General features: G+C 42.4%; 1 protein-coding gene across 2 annotated transcripts in view; it reads left to right on the top strand.

Moving 5' to 3' along the window:
• Positions 1 to 3,916, top strand: part of CCAR1 (cell division cycle and apoptosis regulator 1) — a 28,959-nt gene extending 25,043 nt beyond the window's left edge. For both annotated transcript variants that reach the window (XM_067299746.1, XM_067299745.1), the window contains 4 exons: positions 183 to 303; positions 954 to 1,139; positions 1,524 to 1,729; positions 3,011 to 3,916. In XM_067299746.1, the coding sequence (XP_067155847.1) occupies positions 183 to 303; positions 954 to 1,139; positions 1,524 to 1,729; positions 3,011 to 3,070 (573 nt within the window). In that variant the 3' untranslated portion in view covers positions 3,071 to 3,916. The remainder of the gene's footprint in view (positions 1 to 182; positions 304 to 953; positions 1,140 to 1,523; positions 1,730 to 3,010) is intronic.
• Positions 3,917 to 15,927: the final 12,011 nt, after the last annotated feature.

The raw sequence follows: 15,927 nt of genomic DNA, 5'->3' as shown, positions 1-15,927 counted from the left end.
AAGTCTCTTTTTTCCTAGCTTGTTTACATTTTTAAGCTCAATATGCTAAAAAGCTTTGCAATTTCTTGAAGTAGGGTTTCAAAGTAGAACATACTTGTTTAGGTATTATGCTGACTGTTGTGCATTAGCACCCATTGCATTACTTGAATAACATAGCATTGCTTTCCATGGCTGTGTTTTAGGTCAAGAAGCTACTTAATAAAGTAGTACTTAGAGAATCCTGCTTTTACAGAAGACTAACAGATACTTCTAAAGATGAAGAAAATCAAGAGGAGTCTGAAGAACTACAGGAAGATATGTTAGGTAGTATTTTTTGCATTGTACAAACTCCATAAAGAATTGTTTCTGTGCAAATGATATGAGAGTTCTGAGATGCCTGCAGAGAACCTGCCTATTTGAGAAAAGTAAACCTTGAGCAGTTCATAAATTATGGTATTTCTGACTTCCAGCAGCTCCTGGGTTACAATTATAACATGAATTCTCTAGAATGTGTTTTGGACCAGGAAGGAAGACAGAGGTTAATGTTGAATGTTCATTAACAACATTATGTATTCTCGCATACCTTTGCAGTCATGAGGCTCAATGCAGGTCCTACGGGTCGTGGAATGGAGCTCGATTCTTGGAAGACAATTACTGCAGAAAGGAAGAATAGAAGAATGTCATGGGAGAGCATACCGCTTGGCGGGGGGGAGGGAAGGGAAGGGACTGGGGGAAGGAAGGAGGAGAGAAATGAGGGATAGGCCAAACATCACGAATCTCTATTTATTCCTTTTACACATATGAAGAAACCACGTTACAATCTTATTTCTGTAATGTTAGAGGTCTGACTCTTGAATTAGTATGGGATATTGTTTTAAACTAATGAAGGACGTTTTTAAGGTTGGTCACTAGAACTGTAGGCAGCTGAAAAATGACATAATGATTATTTCTTAATACTATTTAATCAATTGTAGGAAACAGATTACTGTTACCATCTCCTACAATAAAGCAAGAATCAAAAGCTGTAGAGGAAAATGTTGGCCTCATAGTGTACAATGGAGCTATGGTGGATGTTGGGAGCCTTTTGCAGAAGCTGGAGAAAAGTGAAAGAGTGCGGGCAGAGATAGAACAAAAGCTTCAGTTACTAGAAGAAAAAACAGGTGGGACACTGCTTTGAAGGTAGTACTTGTATGGATGCAAAATTCTAGGACTTTTTTAGTAGATAAACCAATCTGAGTAATATTTGTGACCCAGTGTTCTTAGATATTTGCACACTCTATCATGTGTTTTCTATTTCCCAAGCCCTTGGAACTTGCACACCAGCAACAGTTGGAGTACGGTTGTTGCATACAATGAAATCGTTTTTATCTTTTTCGGTCAAGTTGAATATAAAGCTTCTTTTCAAATGTAGTCAGAATTGCATATTATCAAATGGTAACACAATGTAGTCTTTTAATGGTCTTTTAATAATTTTGTTGTTGTGTAAGTGGAATGTTAAGATACAAAGTACATGCCCTTGGAAATGACTTTGACTTTTATTTTAGATGAGGATGAAAAGACTATACTTCAGCTGGAGAATTCTAACAAAAGTCTGTCTACGGAACTCAAAGAGGTCAAAAAGGATCTTGGCCAACTACAGGAAAATTTAAAGATCTCTGATGATAAAAATCTGCAATTTGAGAGTCAGCTGAATAAGACAATCAAAAACTTAGCTACTGTTATGGATGAAATACACAGTGTTCTTAAACAGGTTAGAATTTTTGTAATTCTGTTGTTGATTGTTATATGTAAACTTTTTGTAAACTAAATCTGAAGAAAAACTTCAGAATGAAAACATTTCTATGTGAATTCGGGACAATAATAACTTGCATTGTATGAGATGCTAAATGAGGTACTAATTATTTTAAAAATATATATATAATATATACACACACATATATAGTGTATTTTTCTAAGCTTGAAACACAAGAGAAGTTCCTGACTTGTATTAATTTTTATGTAGTTTTTAAATATATATCCCAAGCCATTGTAATATTTTAGTGGACCCTCTCCATCCCTTTCAGTGCAAATTTTCTATATCCTCTCTGTTCAGTTAGGAATAAGACTTCTATTTTTCAAGGCAAAATTTCGGTATTTCAGTTTATCGGGGCATTTCAATTTATCGGTGCATTCCAGTAAAGCAAGCTTGAGCAAATTGCTTAATCATCTCTCTCACTGTATAGAAAGTGACTTGCATGTTCCCTAAGAATGTTGTGAGGCCCCATTAAATAAGGCTTGAATAGATGTGGGTTAGGGAGGCTACTCAGTGGCAAACTGGAGTTGCTTCTAATTCTGTCTTTACTTTGAAAAGCCAATAGACTCTACAGAGGCTCAAAAACCAAACTAGGAACCTTGTTAAGTCTTTGACCTTTTTTGCTCTTGTAGGATACAACTGAAGCATCAGATCAGTCACAGTAGCTTATTAAACTGATGCTGCAATACCTTGCAGCCGTCTGACTGTCATCAGTATCTTTACGCAGTCCTGTGCTGCACTGCAGATTGTGGGCTTGCCACCTCCATCAGACCTGGCTGCTGAAGGTGCTGCATGACCCGCTATTCCCAGGATCTTAGCTCAGATAAATAGCCTTTGTCTGGTATTTTGGGGATGAAGATTTCTTGTAACCCCAGGGTTTTCAGGCAGCTTTAACCAGTGTAAGTGCGTTTCATGTTAGCTCTGTTATATGTTATCCTAAAATAATGGATTTTGCAGAAAAAAAATCTGATTTTTCTCTTAAAGCCTGTAAAGGAATACAAAGTGAGACCTCTGGGGGTGGTTTTTATACTTCTCTTTACAAGTTCACAAGTTGCATTTAATTTTATGCCCCCTTAGCTTTTCAGGAACACGCTGGAAATATGAATGTTATAACTGAATTGAGTAAGACAGTTCACATAGTAAATGCAGCACAGTATCTTAGTCTTACACTGCTTTACACTTCACGTCAGAAATCTCACTTCTGGAACTTCGGTTATTCTCTCCTTTTTTCTTTTAAAGGATGTTGTGAAGAACGAAGATAAAGATCAGAAATCCAAAGAAAATGGGGCAAACGTATGATTAAAACTGCTGCTGTTTAGAAGAATGGTGTTACATAATGTAATATAAATCATGATACCAGAATGTATGGGAAGTGATGCATGTTTGATTTTAGTAGTATAAATATCTTAGTTCCAAAAGATGTATAAAGTTTTACGAATGTGAGTGTCTGCTTCTGAAGATTGCTTGTAATTCTTAGCATTCAATTTGAGACACTCCTTGAGTGAAAATAATTTTGCATTGCAAAATGTTTTAGGATGAACTTTGTTATAGTTTTAACCCTAATAAAGTTCATCAACGTAATGAACAGTAGCAAGTATTTAATTACCAAATGTTTTTCATTAAAGTCTAGTGAAATCAAAATTTTCATTATTTATAGAATTGCCATTTTTAGGTTTTATTTTTATTTCAGTCTAATTAGTCTTTTTAAATTCAAGTATAAATCATAAAATAGCATGCTGCTTAATTTTGCAAGTAAAGATTTTTTTTTTAAAAACTTCTTGGATTTTTTTACTTGTCACAACTTTCTTTTCCCTAATGTAACTTTCTTCCCCAAAGCTGCTTGTATTAAAGCCTCATGATATACAGTAGTTCAGATGAGTTAAGAAAGCAATAGAAACCTACCAAAATATTGGTAGGGCTGTGAGATTTATATGAAGATATATGGGCCTGTTTTAAATGTATGTCTTTTGTGTTCCTTTAATTGTTCTTATCTTTGGATTAATATATAGGCTCCTTTTTAATAACAAATGCCGTGTATTAAAATGTATGGTTGGATACCAGGCCAGTAGATGTCAGAATAATGCCTTACATGGGGAAAATGCTACCGTTGTAAGCCTCCTTTAATTAAATTTGACTTCTTTCCTAGCTAGCATGTGTAATTACTTCAAAGGCTTTAGTCCAAGAAAAGAATGGATACACAAGTATTAAGCTTCTATATTATAATTACTAAGGAGCAGGACACAATTTGTTTTGTTGAAAGTGGGTAATATGCTGCCTTCTGTTGTGTTCACAAATCACTAGAGTTCTAAACTTAATGTGGCATCATTGTCAAGGGCAACTTATTCAAATAATGTGAAGTATGAACAATTGTATTTTGATGCAAACTTTGAGGAAGATGATGAGTTTTTGAAGGTTGGGGCAGAAATGTTTTCTTAGAAAAATGGTTAGTTTTAGCAAACTTCTTTTAAACCTAGATATCCTAGGTAACTAAATACCTGTTAGGAGAGTCTGAGTGCCATAATATGTATGAATAACCTACATGGAAACTCATGTAGCTTTACTGAGAAATACATTAAAATGCCTGAATTTATGTTCAAAAAAAGTCTTAAACTGGTGCTTTTATCACTTACCTTTCTTGGCTCTTTCGGAGCCAGAAATGAAATATTTTTCATTGAAAGAACATGCATAAACTTCCCCTTCATTCATCTCAATGGAGTCACTGTATAATATCTTAACTGTTCACATCAGACTAGGAGATACTATAAAAGCACTAATTATTGCATATGAGTACACAGAAAATGCATGCTTGATGAGTTGAGATGTCTCAAAATAAAAATATGATTGAAGGAGGATGGTAATTAATCTTAAGAACAGCATTATGATCATAATGCACCCATGGTGTTAACTGGTTTAAAAAAAAAAATCTTTTGCAATCAAATTATATTTTTCACCTTTACCTTTGTACAAATTGTTGACCAGTACAGCGTGTATTACTACCAACTTTGAGCACCATTTATTTAAAGACACTGAGGAAAGGATTGAGTTTGTGGAAAAACTTTGAGGAGTTCTCAGCAGTGCATACGAACACACAAGAAACTTCTTTTAAAATTTCAGACAAAGTCAAGGATGAACATCTTTGTCGGCACACTGAAAAATCTGTTGGAATATTTGCCAAGGTGTTTTTCTGTGTCCTTATCTGAAAGCAGTTATCACAGATGAGAAGCAGGCCTCATCTTACGTTTCAGTGAGTGGCCGGCCATATGAGGTAGTTGTCAGACTCATACAGATTTTTACAGCATCTAAGAAAAAGGTACTTGCTAGAATGATTATAATCTTTCTCTATGTTGCTTTAATGTAACAATCTGCATTTATGGTGGAGAGGAAATTAAAAGGGTAAAGAAAAAAGGGGGGGGGGGAGACAAGGAAAAAAAATTAACAGTCTACACAGAGCTTGGTCAGTCTTCTGAAGCCCCAGTAGCTGAGGAAGAAGAGACACTCCTGCAAGCTCTTTAAGGCACTTTGTAGCAAACAGTGCAAGTTACAGGGTTCTGCCATTTCTGCTTTTATGTGTATACATTGTTACTGCTGGTCATTAGCTAAAGCTTCTTAGCCCTGTTCCCAAGACTGTGAGTCATTCTTAGAAAAGTCTGTTAGAGTGCCACTAATGAGTTTGGAGAAGCCATCTTCTGTCAGGCTCAATTTATGAGCAGTGTTTTTTCATTTCATGCATCTTTCATGTCTGCACTTCCCATCTCTTGGGCTCTCCATTTCTAAGTCTTTCATTAGGTGTCAGCTGCTGGTAAAAGTGAGCCTCAGCCAGGTCTTGCTCTGGTGCATCAACACTGAGGGGGCTGAAAGTCCAGTTTACTTGTAGTTTTGAAGTCACCCAGATGCTCTAGGGGAAGCAGTAAAGCCAGGACTGCCTTGTTCTGTGGTAGCAGCCTGAACCTAGAGAGTACTGCTACAACAGACCAGTAAACAGAAACTCATCTCCGTTCATAGATTTTTCTTTTTTTTCCCTTTCCCCCTTTTGTAAAACACTAGTATGGGGGAATTGAACCCTTATGAAGTGATACTCAGAATAATGGACATCTATGAGAAAGGATAGGAAGGTAAATGCTCCATATGATGAATCTACATGCAAAATAGCGTACAGTGAAGTAGACTCACATGAAGCTGTGTGCTTGCTCTGGTAATGAAATGGCAGAAGTATATAGTTTCAAGGCTACGTAGCAACGGTGGCAAAAAGAGTAATGGTGGATTTTTGCCAAAGTGTTCTGCGGAGTTGAGGCTTGAATGGGAGATGAATGGAGCTGCTGCCCGCAATGCCTGGGCAGTGCCGCACCGGCCTTTCTGCGCGGTTGTCTCGGTTCGGCCCGTGTCCTGCAGCTCAGCCCGCGGCGCCCTCGCGTGTGCTGTGCAGCAGGCAGAACGCTCTGCTCTGTCTTGCAGCTGCCTTTCCACGGATCCAGTGTTTGAAACCGGGCTGTTTCTTTGTCCATCAGTGTAACATTTTTTAATGTGCAGATCAAAATAACTGCTTTGACGGATATTTATGGCTTCTTGTCCATCTTTCTGCTGAGTAATGTACTATGCTAATACCTGTTGGGATTTATGTAACACAGTTAACTTTCACTGGTAATTTTATCAGGAAATATGCACAAATGTGTGTGTGGTTTTTTTTTTCCTCTTGCCTCTCTGTAAACTTTGTGAACCTGGTCAGGTTCTTATCTTGAGTGCATTTGTTCAGTGCAGTTTATATTTAAAAATATAACAAATAAGTTGGTAATTCAATAATTTTTTTTTGAGTGACTGAGTCTTATGGCCTGTGATATATTAGGAAATGTGTGGGTAGGACAGTCGATGCTTTTATGTTAATATTTCCTAAAAAATAGAAATGGTGCAAATAGAAATTCCACTGGGACTTGTCCATTCCCATGTAGGGCAAGAATAAAAATAGCATAAATAATAAATACCTCAGCTATCAAAACTCCCAGTGTCTTCCCAACAAACTTGTTTATATTTCCATGTACTGTGTCTCATTAGATGTGTTGCACTGGAAAGTAGTAAGAGCAGAGGAAAAAAATTTAATACCAAAATTACTATTTTTTAAGCAAAAATAACTTTGTGTTTTATTTATCCACTATATAATGTGGGGCATCATGATACAGAACATAAGTTTAGCTTTTTCAAATACATGGAATACTGCCTGAAGTCGTGTTTTGCAGCATTTTAACTGTGCTTAGGAGCATTGCTTTTGCATTTCTGGACATCTGCTATCTGAATTTGCATTGGAAACTTGTGATACTTTGTTTCTGATTTCTTGTATCCTGCGGTTTTTTAAATTGTTGTTGTCTTTAACAAATTAATTGTAACTGGTATGAGGAGTCAGGTTGAGTATCGTGTTACATGCAAAACTGGCATATTTTCAGGTGCTGCTCAGCAGTCCTGCAAACTGTTCTATTTAGCCTAGTGGTTCAGTTCTCTTTATTCTTCCCAAAATTACAGAGCAAAAAAGTGGTGATGAATGGATTTGTTTGTTGCATGCTGCCGCATGTTTTTTTTAGTGCTTGGTTATGATGATAAACTAAGATTTTTCTCCTACAGATGTTTATGCAGTACCTCACCATTACACTGAGACCATTTACAGAGCACATTAAGCTGCAGTTCTTGCAACTGCTCCTGAGAATTGTATTCCAGGGCTTACATTGACCAGCACAGAAATACTTGAATGTTGTCCATTTAGAAATAATAGTCGTCCTTTCCACACCTCCCCCAGGCTGAGAAAGTGGCTCGTAGCCAGCTTTCCTTCCTGCTGATACATTGGTGTGGTGTGTCGAGGCACGTTCACGTGAACTTTCCGTAGGTGAGCTGTCTCCTGGTGTGGTGAGGGGCTGTTCCGCTACGTTGTCAGAGGTGAGTGTTATGATCCATGTGGCTCCTTGAAAAGTCCCTTCTTTTACGTGATCTTCCATCTTAGCAGATACTGGGAAGTTGCTGTGATCTTTTGGAACAAATAGGTAAAGGCAATCTTGTGAGGGGCTTTTGAGTGTTTAGTGCTCGAGCTGGACTTGGCCGAGACAGCAGATGCCCAAAGCTTGATGTTTTGAGGGGAGATTCATTGCTAGATTATTTTCCTTCAGTCTAGTGGGGGGCATAAGTGAAAGGATCCCGCTAATCACATATTGTCTTACACTATTCACCTGTCGCTGGGGAGAAGGGAGGAGTGGAGAAGAGGAATGGTATGGAGGATCCCAGCCTGAACTCTTCCCTGCTCTGTATTTCAGCAAATATTTTTAGAATAATAGTTTGCTTATGTGTTTACTTGCAACCTTTTAATTCTTTTTGATCTTCCTGACACAGGGTCATATGTTACATTCCTGTTTTGTCATGCAAGGGGCAGAAACAGCTGGAGACCAGTGACCTTACTTTCTGGTCCCTTTTTAGCAGGGCTGGATGGTAGCCAGCACATTTGCATATAGAAAAAGCAGAAATTGCTGCCACATGTTATGCCATAGAAATGAACAGTTGGAGATAAAAGTACCTTGCAATGCTGGGCTCAAAAAGCCTTGCCTCTCGGATCAGCCTGGCTTCCTGTAAAAGACAGTCCATTGCATGTGTGCAGAGGGAAGGTCAAAGGAGAAGTAGGCGATTGTTGCTGTTGGCTCTTTAGTGTTTCACACGGGGAGTTGCAAGTAAAATGTACGGGCTGATCGGAGCAATGGAGTTGCTGCACTTTGAGCTTGGCTCTAATGAGAAATGAGAATTTTGGAAGTCCTCTTAAACATCTGAAGGGGCTCCCGTCTGTTTCACAAGGGTTAGTTCAGGTCGCCACTTAGACACCTTCATGTTCAACTTGTCTCCTGATGTCTTGCTTTTCCAAAGTACTATTCAAGCAAATGAAATAGTTTCTAAGTTAAATGTAGCATAACAGAAAATTTGTGTTACAAATTGTAAAATCTTGAGGAATGATTTCCAAATTGAAGCTGAGAGTATCCTTAAAATGTTTGTCCACAGAGAAAAGCCTTACGCTTGTCAAGTGTCTCTTCTGATATAAAGAAGCCATGTATAATATGACTAAGCAGATGAAAAGAAGGGTTAGTTGTTTACCGATGGTGAACTTAGTTTTCTACTTTAGTGTCTTTCCTGAAATGAAGCTAATGACTCAGGCTTGATTAAAACTTGCTGTAGTGTCTAATACATGTTTTCTTATTTGGGGGGCAGGGTTAAATCTTTTTGTACTGAGGAGAGGAAAAAAGATAGCCTTAGTGCTGGGGGCATAATGTGGTGATAAAGCCTTGCAACAGGCAGGCAGTAGGTCTGTAAATCCTCTGATTATCCATTGGATCCTGCAGTATGGCTGCGAGAAATGTGCGCTCAAATCTCTTCCCTCTTGTGATGTGAACGTGTAATGAAGGGCAGCACAAAAGGGGACTCATGGGGTGATAAAGCGTACAATGATTACGATCCACGGACGAAAGCAGAGATCGTCTAGCGTGACCCTGGGGTGGCAGGGGCTCAGGACGGGTGGGATTGGTAAGAGCTGGCAGTGCAGGCATGGCCAGCAGTGAACTCATTCAAGCATTTACTTCACGTTTAACAAAGTTTGAGGAAAGGAAAACGAATCCGCTCTAGATGCTTTTTCCAATGAAAGGGGCTTGTGAAAAGCAGATTATTCTAATGGATCTGCAATTTAGCAATGTATACAGATCCGCTAAGGAACGCGCTCTGAATGGGATCCGGAGAAGCCCCATTAGCACCAGCTTGTGAGCAGTGCGCGGTGCCTGTGCCCGGACACGTACCGGTTCTCTGCAGCGAGTGAGAAAACGCTCAGTGCAGCTTTGCACACGAGGAACAACCAGTGCGCGTAGCACAGCGCGCAAGCCCTGTGCGGGGGTGGATGGGTGAAGCCTGGCCTGCCCCGCTCCTGCATGGGGCCTCACTTCACGGAAGGGTAACCTGAGACAGAGCAGTGATCTGGGGGAGGAAAACACGGGGTGGGAGGAAAAAAGCCTTTTGCCTCGGTGAAGTTTTACTGCAAACTAGCGGCAGGGTTCCTCCAGCCCAGCGTGGGATTTTCTGGTGCAGCAGGGGACGGGGAGAGCAGAGCAGGTCAGGGCTGCGCTGCCTGCTGCAGCAGCCGTGCCTGGCGGGGGCCCTCCAGCACCGCCGAATTCGTCTGCTTTCACCTCGACCCTGTTACCTCTGGCGGCCGCCTGCGTGATCCCAATGGAAGACGCTCCCGCTCCCCAGAGCCCCCGTTCCTTCAAGCCGGGCAGCCTGGGCTGCCCTCAGAGGCTTTCTCAGCTGCAAGAACCGAGCCAAGCTCCCCTGCAGCAGGTAACTTCTGCCCGCGGCACTTCGTGATTAGCGGTATCGCTGCTAAGCCGGGCAGGAAAAGCAGGAGGGAGCACGCGCAGCCTGCCCCCGGCACGGACGGGGGGGGCAAACGGTTTCAGCCACCGGTGGCCTGGGTTGAAGCCAACTCTGCAGTGACCCTGGTGACTCGCTGCAATGTAAACCAGGGCAGTCAATGCTTAGGAAAAACTCGATAGGAAACAGGCTGGTTGGTTGGTTTTGGTGTTTTGTTGTGGACAGTGTCGTTTCCTGGAGGAGGTGACTGGATATAACGTGTCTGGAGAGCGATACTGGGAGGCACGTTTGAACAAGCTGAGGATTAACTGAGTTTCATTCGTCATGAATGTTTTTAGACGCAAAGGATGATATGTAGAAACGTTGAGGCTGGATGTTACAGATTGACTCAGCGCAAAGATTTCTCCCAGAAAGGACTACAGAAGGTGCCGTCACCAGCAAAGGTAAAGATGGGCAGCGTGCAGCGCCGTGGGGACCCGTGGGGCCATGGCTGCCCCGGGGGAAGGCGCTTTGCTACCGACACAGATGGGGTGGTGTGAACTCAGCAGTTGCTTTTATGCTTAATTCCTTTGGAAATGTCAGCAAAACAAAACTCCAAAGGGATCTTTTTAATCTTTTGTAAAAATGCAAAAAGAAAAAGAAACAGAAGATATAAGAAGAAATTGGGCTCAGACGCATTCAGGTTGCTACCTAAGATATGTAATTATTCACATGAAAAGTGTAGAAGATGAGAGTTTTGCAGAAGATGGCATATCACAGCACTTAGTGTTTTTTCCCTCCCTTTCATTTAAATTGAATTTATTACCATCCACAGGATACACAGAGAACATGCTAACCAATCTGGCAGTATTAAAAAACAAAAAAAACAAAAACCACCCAACCTTGGGGAGAAATCTTTTGAGTATTTTAACCAGATCACACTGGTGAAAACTGCATTTAAGCATCATCTCTGTTTGATGCCCGCAGTGAGCTGGTGCTCAATTGCTTGGGCTGGTGACCTCTGCAATGTAATGAGGCTGGGCTGCATCAAGGGATTAGTCGCCACATAAAAGCGCAGCTGCTGCATTAGCGAGTGCTCTTGATGCAAGGCTGCCGCTGGAGAGGACTCGGAAACATGAGCTCTGCAGACCACGCCAGCCTGCCGGATTACTGCGGCTCCTAAGCGGAGCGTGCTAAATTGCAGCTCCAGATACCGACTGCTGCCTCACAGCTCTTACTCAGGGTGTTGGTTTGGGTCTGTAAAGCCCTTATTATTTGCAGCTCCTGCAGGCTGGACAGACTCGGGTGTGCTGGGGTCACTAATCCTTGCATCTGTTTCCTCCCGGTCCCACGGGCTTGTGCTGGTGTGACCGGCCGAGCATCTCGGCCTCCCTCTTCCAGCTGGTTCGGAGCGAGAGCGGGCAGCGCCGCGGCACGGTGGCACTTCTGCAAATTTTCTGTGTCGTTTTGACAGGGTAACTAGGATTGTTCTTGGTTGCGAGTATAGGAGAGAGCAAGCTGGAAAAATTAACACGTATAATGCAGGTAACTGGTAAAAAAGCCGTGTAGTCCTTGCTTTGTGTCAGTTCTGACGTCTGCTTTAGCCTTTTGATCTGAACCGCTTATATTTTAACATTCCCAAAAGGGATCATAAATGTTAGCAGCCAAACTGGAAGTGACGATCACAGAAGACTGAGTAGAAGATGCTGGAGTGAAGATTAGTAGCTGTTGGACCCCTTAGTAACTGCTGTTACTCAGTAAAATGGAAACAAATCCCTTTTTAGCTTGATTTCTGAAGGCTAGCAGGGCTTTTAATTGCTCTTATTTTTTAGAAAGTGCCCGTCAATAATTCTCTCTGTCCAAGGATGAGTTATAGTTTAAGTCAGAAGTACGTTTTACCTTTGGCAGAACAGTACAGAAGTAGATCACAAAAGCTTTGTGTTGAAGCTAACTAGTAATTCTTCAAGTAAGGGGCAGTTTTGAATTCTTTTTTTTTTTTTCCTCAGCAAGAAATTTGTCAACTTTTGGAAGACTTCAGTAATTCTTAACATCCTGTTTCAAAACTTTTAACATGAAAATTTCTGAGGTCTTGCCTGTCTTGCCCTTGACCAGCTCAGCCTGTTTACGCATCTCTTAACACTAGACTTAGCTTAAGTCATATGCATTTTTTTCTTTTCCTGGCATTTACCCTTCGTCCCCAGGAATGTGTAGCAAACAGCCACTGCCTGCCTCAGCCCCGCTTTCTGCCCGGAGCACTGATCCCTTCTCGCGGTCTCGTGTTGAATTAGCTCTTTTCTCTGGGCGCCGGTAGGTTTCTGCACCTGCCCCAGCGTGAGCTCCTCTTCCCCGCTCGCCAGCGGCCTGTTCACGCCTCCGGTCCAGCTAAGCGCGTCAGCCCTTAATGCAGGCGAGGCGTTGGGAGCAAGGGCGGCGTTTCGCTCGCTGCCCTCCGCCCGAGCAGCAGCGGGGACGCCCGTGGGTGTGCTGGGAACGGCTCTCCCTTATGGCAGCGGTGTCTCGGGGAGCACCGCTGCTGTGTTACCGGCCGGTCTCCTGGGGACGATTTGGGGAGAGCCCCTGCGGGTCCCTGTTTCTGAGCCTCCTGAGCCCCGGCAGCCCCTTCGCCGGTGCAGAGCAGGGCCGCCTCGATCCAGGCGCCAGTTACTTTGGTGGACGAATTGCAGAGTTTCCCCTCTGGTCTTGTCTCCGGCTGCAGCAACACCCAAAGGGGTTTCGCAGCAACGCCCAAAGGGGTTTCTAACTCGTTAGTCAGAGTTCTCCCACAGTTTCTTCAATCGAATGCCTTCGAAGGAGCTTCTTTATGAATTTCACCTTTTCAAACATTTTTCTCCGCATTTGATGTTGAAGGGATATTTTCATGGTTTTACTTATGTATCCGGAAGGTTAACTGAAACCAGTTTGCAACCTGAGTGCCTTTGTTTAGTTAATTTTCTGCTAAAAATTGACATATTCTGTGCCTTTTCTTCCATCACTCATCATAGTGACCATTTTCTGCTCTGGAAGATCTTCCTCCCACTCCTTTATTTATATTTTGCTCTAGTAAAGCAAGTGACAAAATTGATGACTGCAATGCAAGGGGCAAGAGCTTCTTGGTCTTTTTTTCTTTTTTTTATTGACACCACATTTGTTTTTATTTCATATACAGAAATGTTGACGGCTCCTCCCGGCAGTTCAAATGCGGTTTATTTTAGAGAAACTTTACTGGGGAGTTGAACATCCTGGCGTTTTGGAATAGCCTAGACCCTGACTGATGTCAGCCGCTGGAAAGTTAATCAAATAAAGGGAAAATCCAATCCCCAAAGCTTATAAAGTTTCAGAGAGAGAGAAAACTGTGCTGCTGTATTTATTCCCAGGTAAAATCCAAAATGTCTCTCTCCCCCCCTCTGTGGCTGGGAGCCCAGCTCCGGTTTGCATCCCAGACTTTGTACAAGCTTTTACATTCCCCTCCTCGGGGGATGGAGGGCAGAAGGGAGAACCGCAGCAATTCAAACCTCCCTCGGCGGGTTAAGTGTGGGTAGTTTCAGCCTCTTCCTCTCGATCTGTTTACTAGCCTCTCTCTGTGGAGATGCTAATGTCCCTCTGTAGGACAATCTCCTGTGCTTAGCCGAGTTGTTTAGCAGATTTTTAACCGTGTGAGGGGTAGGCTGCTCTCTCCCACCTCTCCTGTCCGCAGTTAGGTGAGAGCCGTGCAGGGCCGGGGGACTCTCAGCCGAGATTAGATACAACTGGAAATGCTCAGTTTGAGGGCACTGGCCACCAGACCTTTGGAGGAGAGAAACTGAGGAAATCAGTGCAGGAGAACGCACTTCAGTAGTGGCTTCCTTGTCATCCTTGGCCATAACCAGCTCATTTCAGTCATCCCAACCTGCCTTCCCCTTGACAGCAGCATTTTCCCTGTGCCTGAGCTGCCTGACTCCCTTTTTGTGGCTCCCCTCCGGCAGAAGTGAACAATGGAAAATCAAAATCTTTTTGCTTTGGCTTTAAAGGCATTTGTAGTAGTCAAGAACCTGCTGCTTGTTCAGGACCTCTGCTGCAGGGCTGTGAATTATTCAGCAGGGAAAGCTAATAAACCCTGCAACTTTCCAGTTAGGCTGAGGCTGGGATTTGCATGCAGGCTGTGACTTTATTCTGTCTCGGTCTGTCACATCTTGTCCATGTGTTGATCACCAAGTCCACACTGAAATGAGAGGAAAAGGCTTCCCTCCCGTATCGGAGGCGCAGATGCAGAGCCAGGACCGGGGCATTTGGGCTCTTAATGAGAGGTCTGCATGTCCAGCTCCAGCGAGTGGCTCGAGGAGCAATGCTTGGTTACGCCATAAATGTTGCAAATTCATCTCACTTTGAAAATATCCCAGTGATGACTGATACTGAAAGGATGGCACACTTTCCTGGGAAGTCTAATGACCCTCCAAAGGGAGGTGCCAGTTTGGGGGAACTGCTCTCCTTATTTCTTGGTGGCTCCCTGGTGCAACTTAGTGATCTCTGGGGTGCTGACACGTGGGTCTGCAGGTGCTGACCGCCTCGCGACAGAGGCTGTTGCACGCTGAGCTTCTCTGCACCGCTTGTCTCTGCTTTTATGGACAGTTTTGAAATCGCATGCATGGCCCTGGAGTCCATCTATAACTGTATATCTATCTTCTCTACTTCTTAACATTTCCAGATCTTGCTTAAAATGAGAGACATGTTCTTTTTCAAAACAGACTCAGTAAACTTTTAGGGCAGATTATTTTCAAACGAGTGGGTTAAATCTGTTCACAGCAATTAACATTAGTTTTGGCATCGTCCTGCTACAGTGTCTAACTAAGGAAGCTATAAATGACATTACGGCCCTGTGAGTAGCAGAGTCCTGTTTTGCCATCCCTGTGTTTTGCCTACAAAGGAGAGGATTTGTTTGCCGGCAGCTCTGTAGCTACGCGCAGGGACGCCCACCCTTACTGAGGGTGGCAGCTCAGCAAGGGGTCGGGGATGTGCCGCTTGGCTTCCTTTCTTGCCATTTCCCTTTCTTTCAGTGTCTCTCACCCTGCCTCACAAGCAGGGACGGAGGTTTGCAAATCAAAGCAGAATAATTTGGTACGGGAGTGCTGCTAGTTTCTGGGAAGTGTAATTCACAGTATGTGGTCATGCTTTGCATTGGACTCGTTCTGTTCCTTTTTATTTTCTTCAGGCTTGAAAAAGATCAGATGACCTAAAATGGTGTTTTATTTTGCAGCGCTGTGTATAGGCTGTCAGAATATGAAGAACGGTTTAATTGCATTTTTAACTGTTTCATTCTTATGCATTATTTTTAGAGCTATTTTCAGTAAGATACCTGAGTCTGAACTTGCTAGCTTGTATATTCTGTTGTAATTGGGCTTTTCTAGTTGTCCCAGTTGTTCCAGAGGCTTCTTTGTCCATGTATCTTCAGGAGGAAAGAAAGAAGAAAGTATTTGTACTCCTCGAAGGACAACTTTTAATCTACCTTGCTATTTTCTGCTTACTAATTTAATGCTCTCAGTGTGATGGCTATGTAAACCCTACATTATTTCACAATGTTTAGCGCCAGATTTTAACTGGTATTGAGCACTTATCACTGACTTCAGACAAGGCTGTATCTCTGAATGGTGCATGCTTTTCCATATCAAGTTCTTAGTAAGGTATTAATCCTGTATTATAAAACCTTTTTCTCAGTTGAGTGTGTATTGCACTAAACTGAATTGCCATATTCAAACAGTAAATCACCGCAGGGATATACAAGGTGCTATAATGTTCTTGAAAAATCCTGACGGATTTACCAGATCTGCTCA

Source organism: Apteryx mantelli, chromosome 7 (assembly GCF_036417845.1).
Source record: "Apteryx mantelli isolate bAptMan1 chromosome 7, bAptMan1.hap1, whole genome shotgun sequence".
Lineage (NCBI taxonomy): Eukaryota > Metazoa > Chordata > Aves > Apterygiformes > Apterygidae > Apteryx > Apteryx mantelli.
The sequence above is the reverse complement of the archived record's forward strand: the minus strand, read 5'-3'. Positions and strand labels throughout refer to the sequence as shown.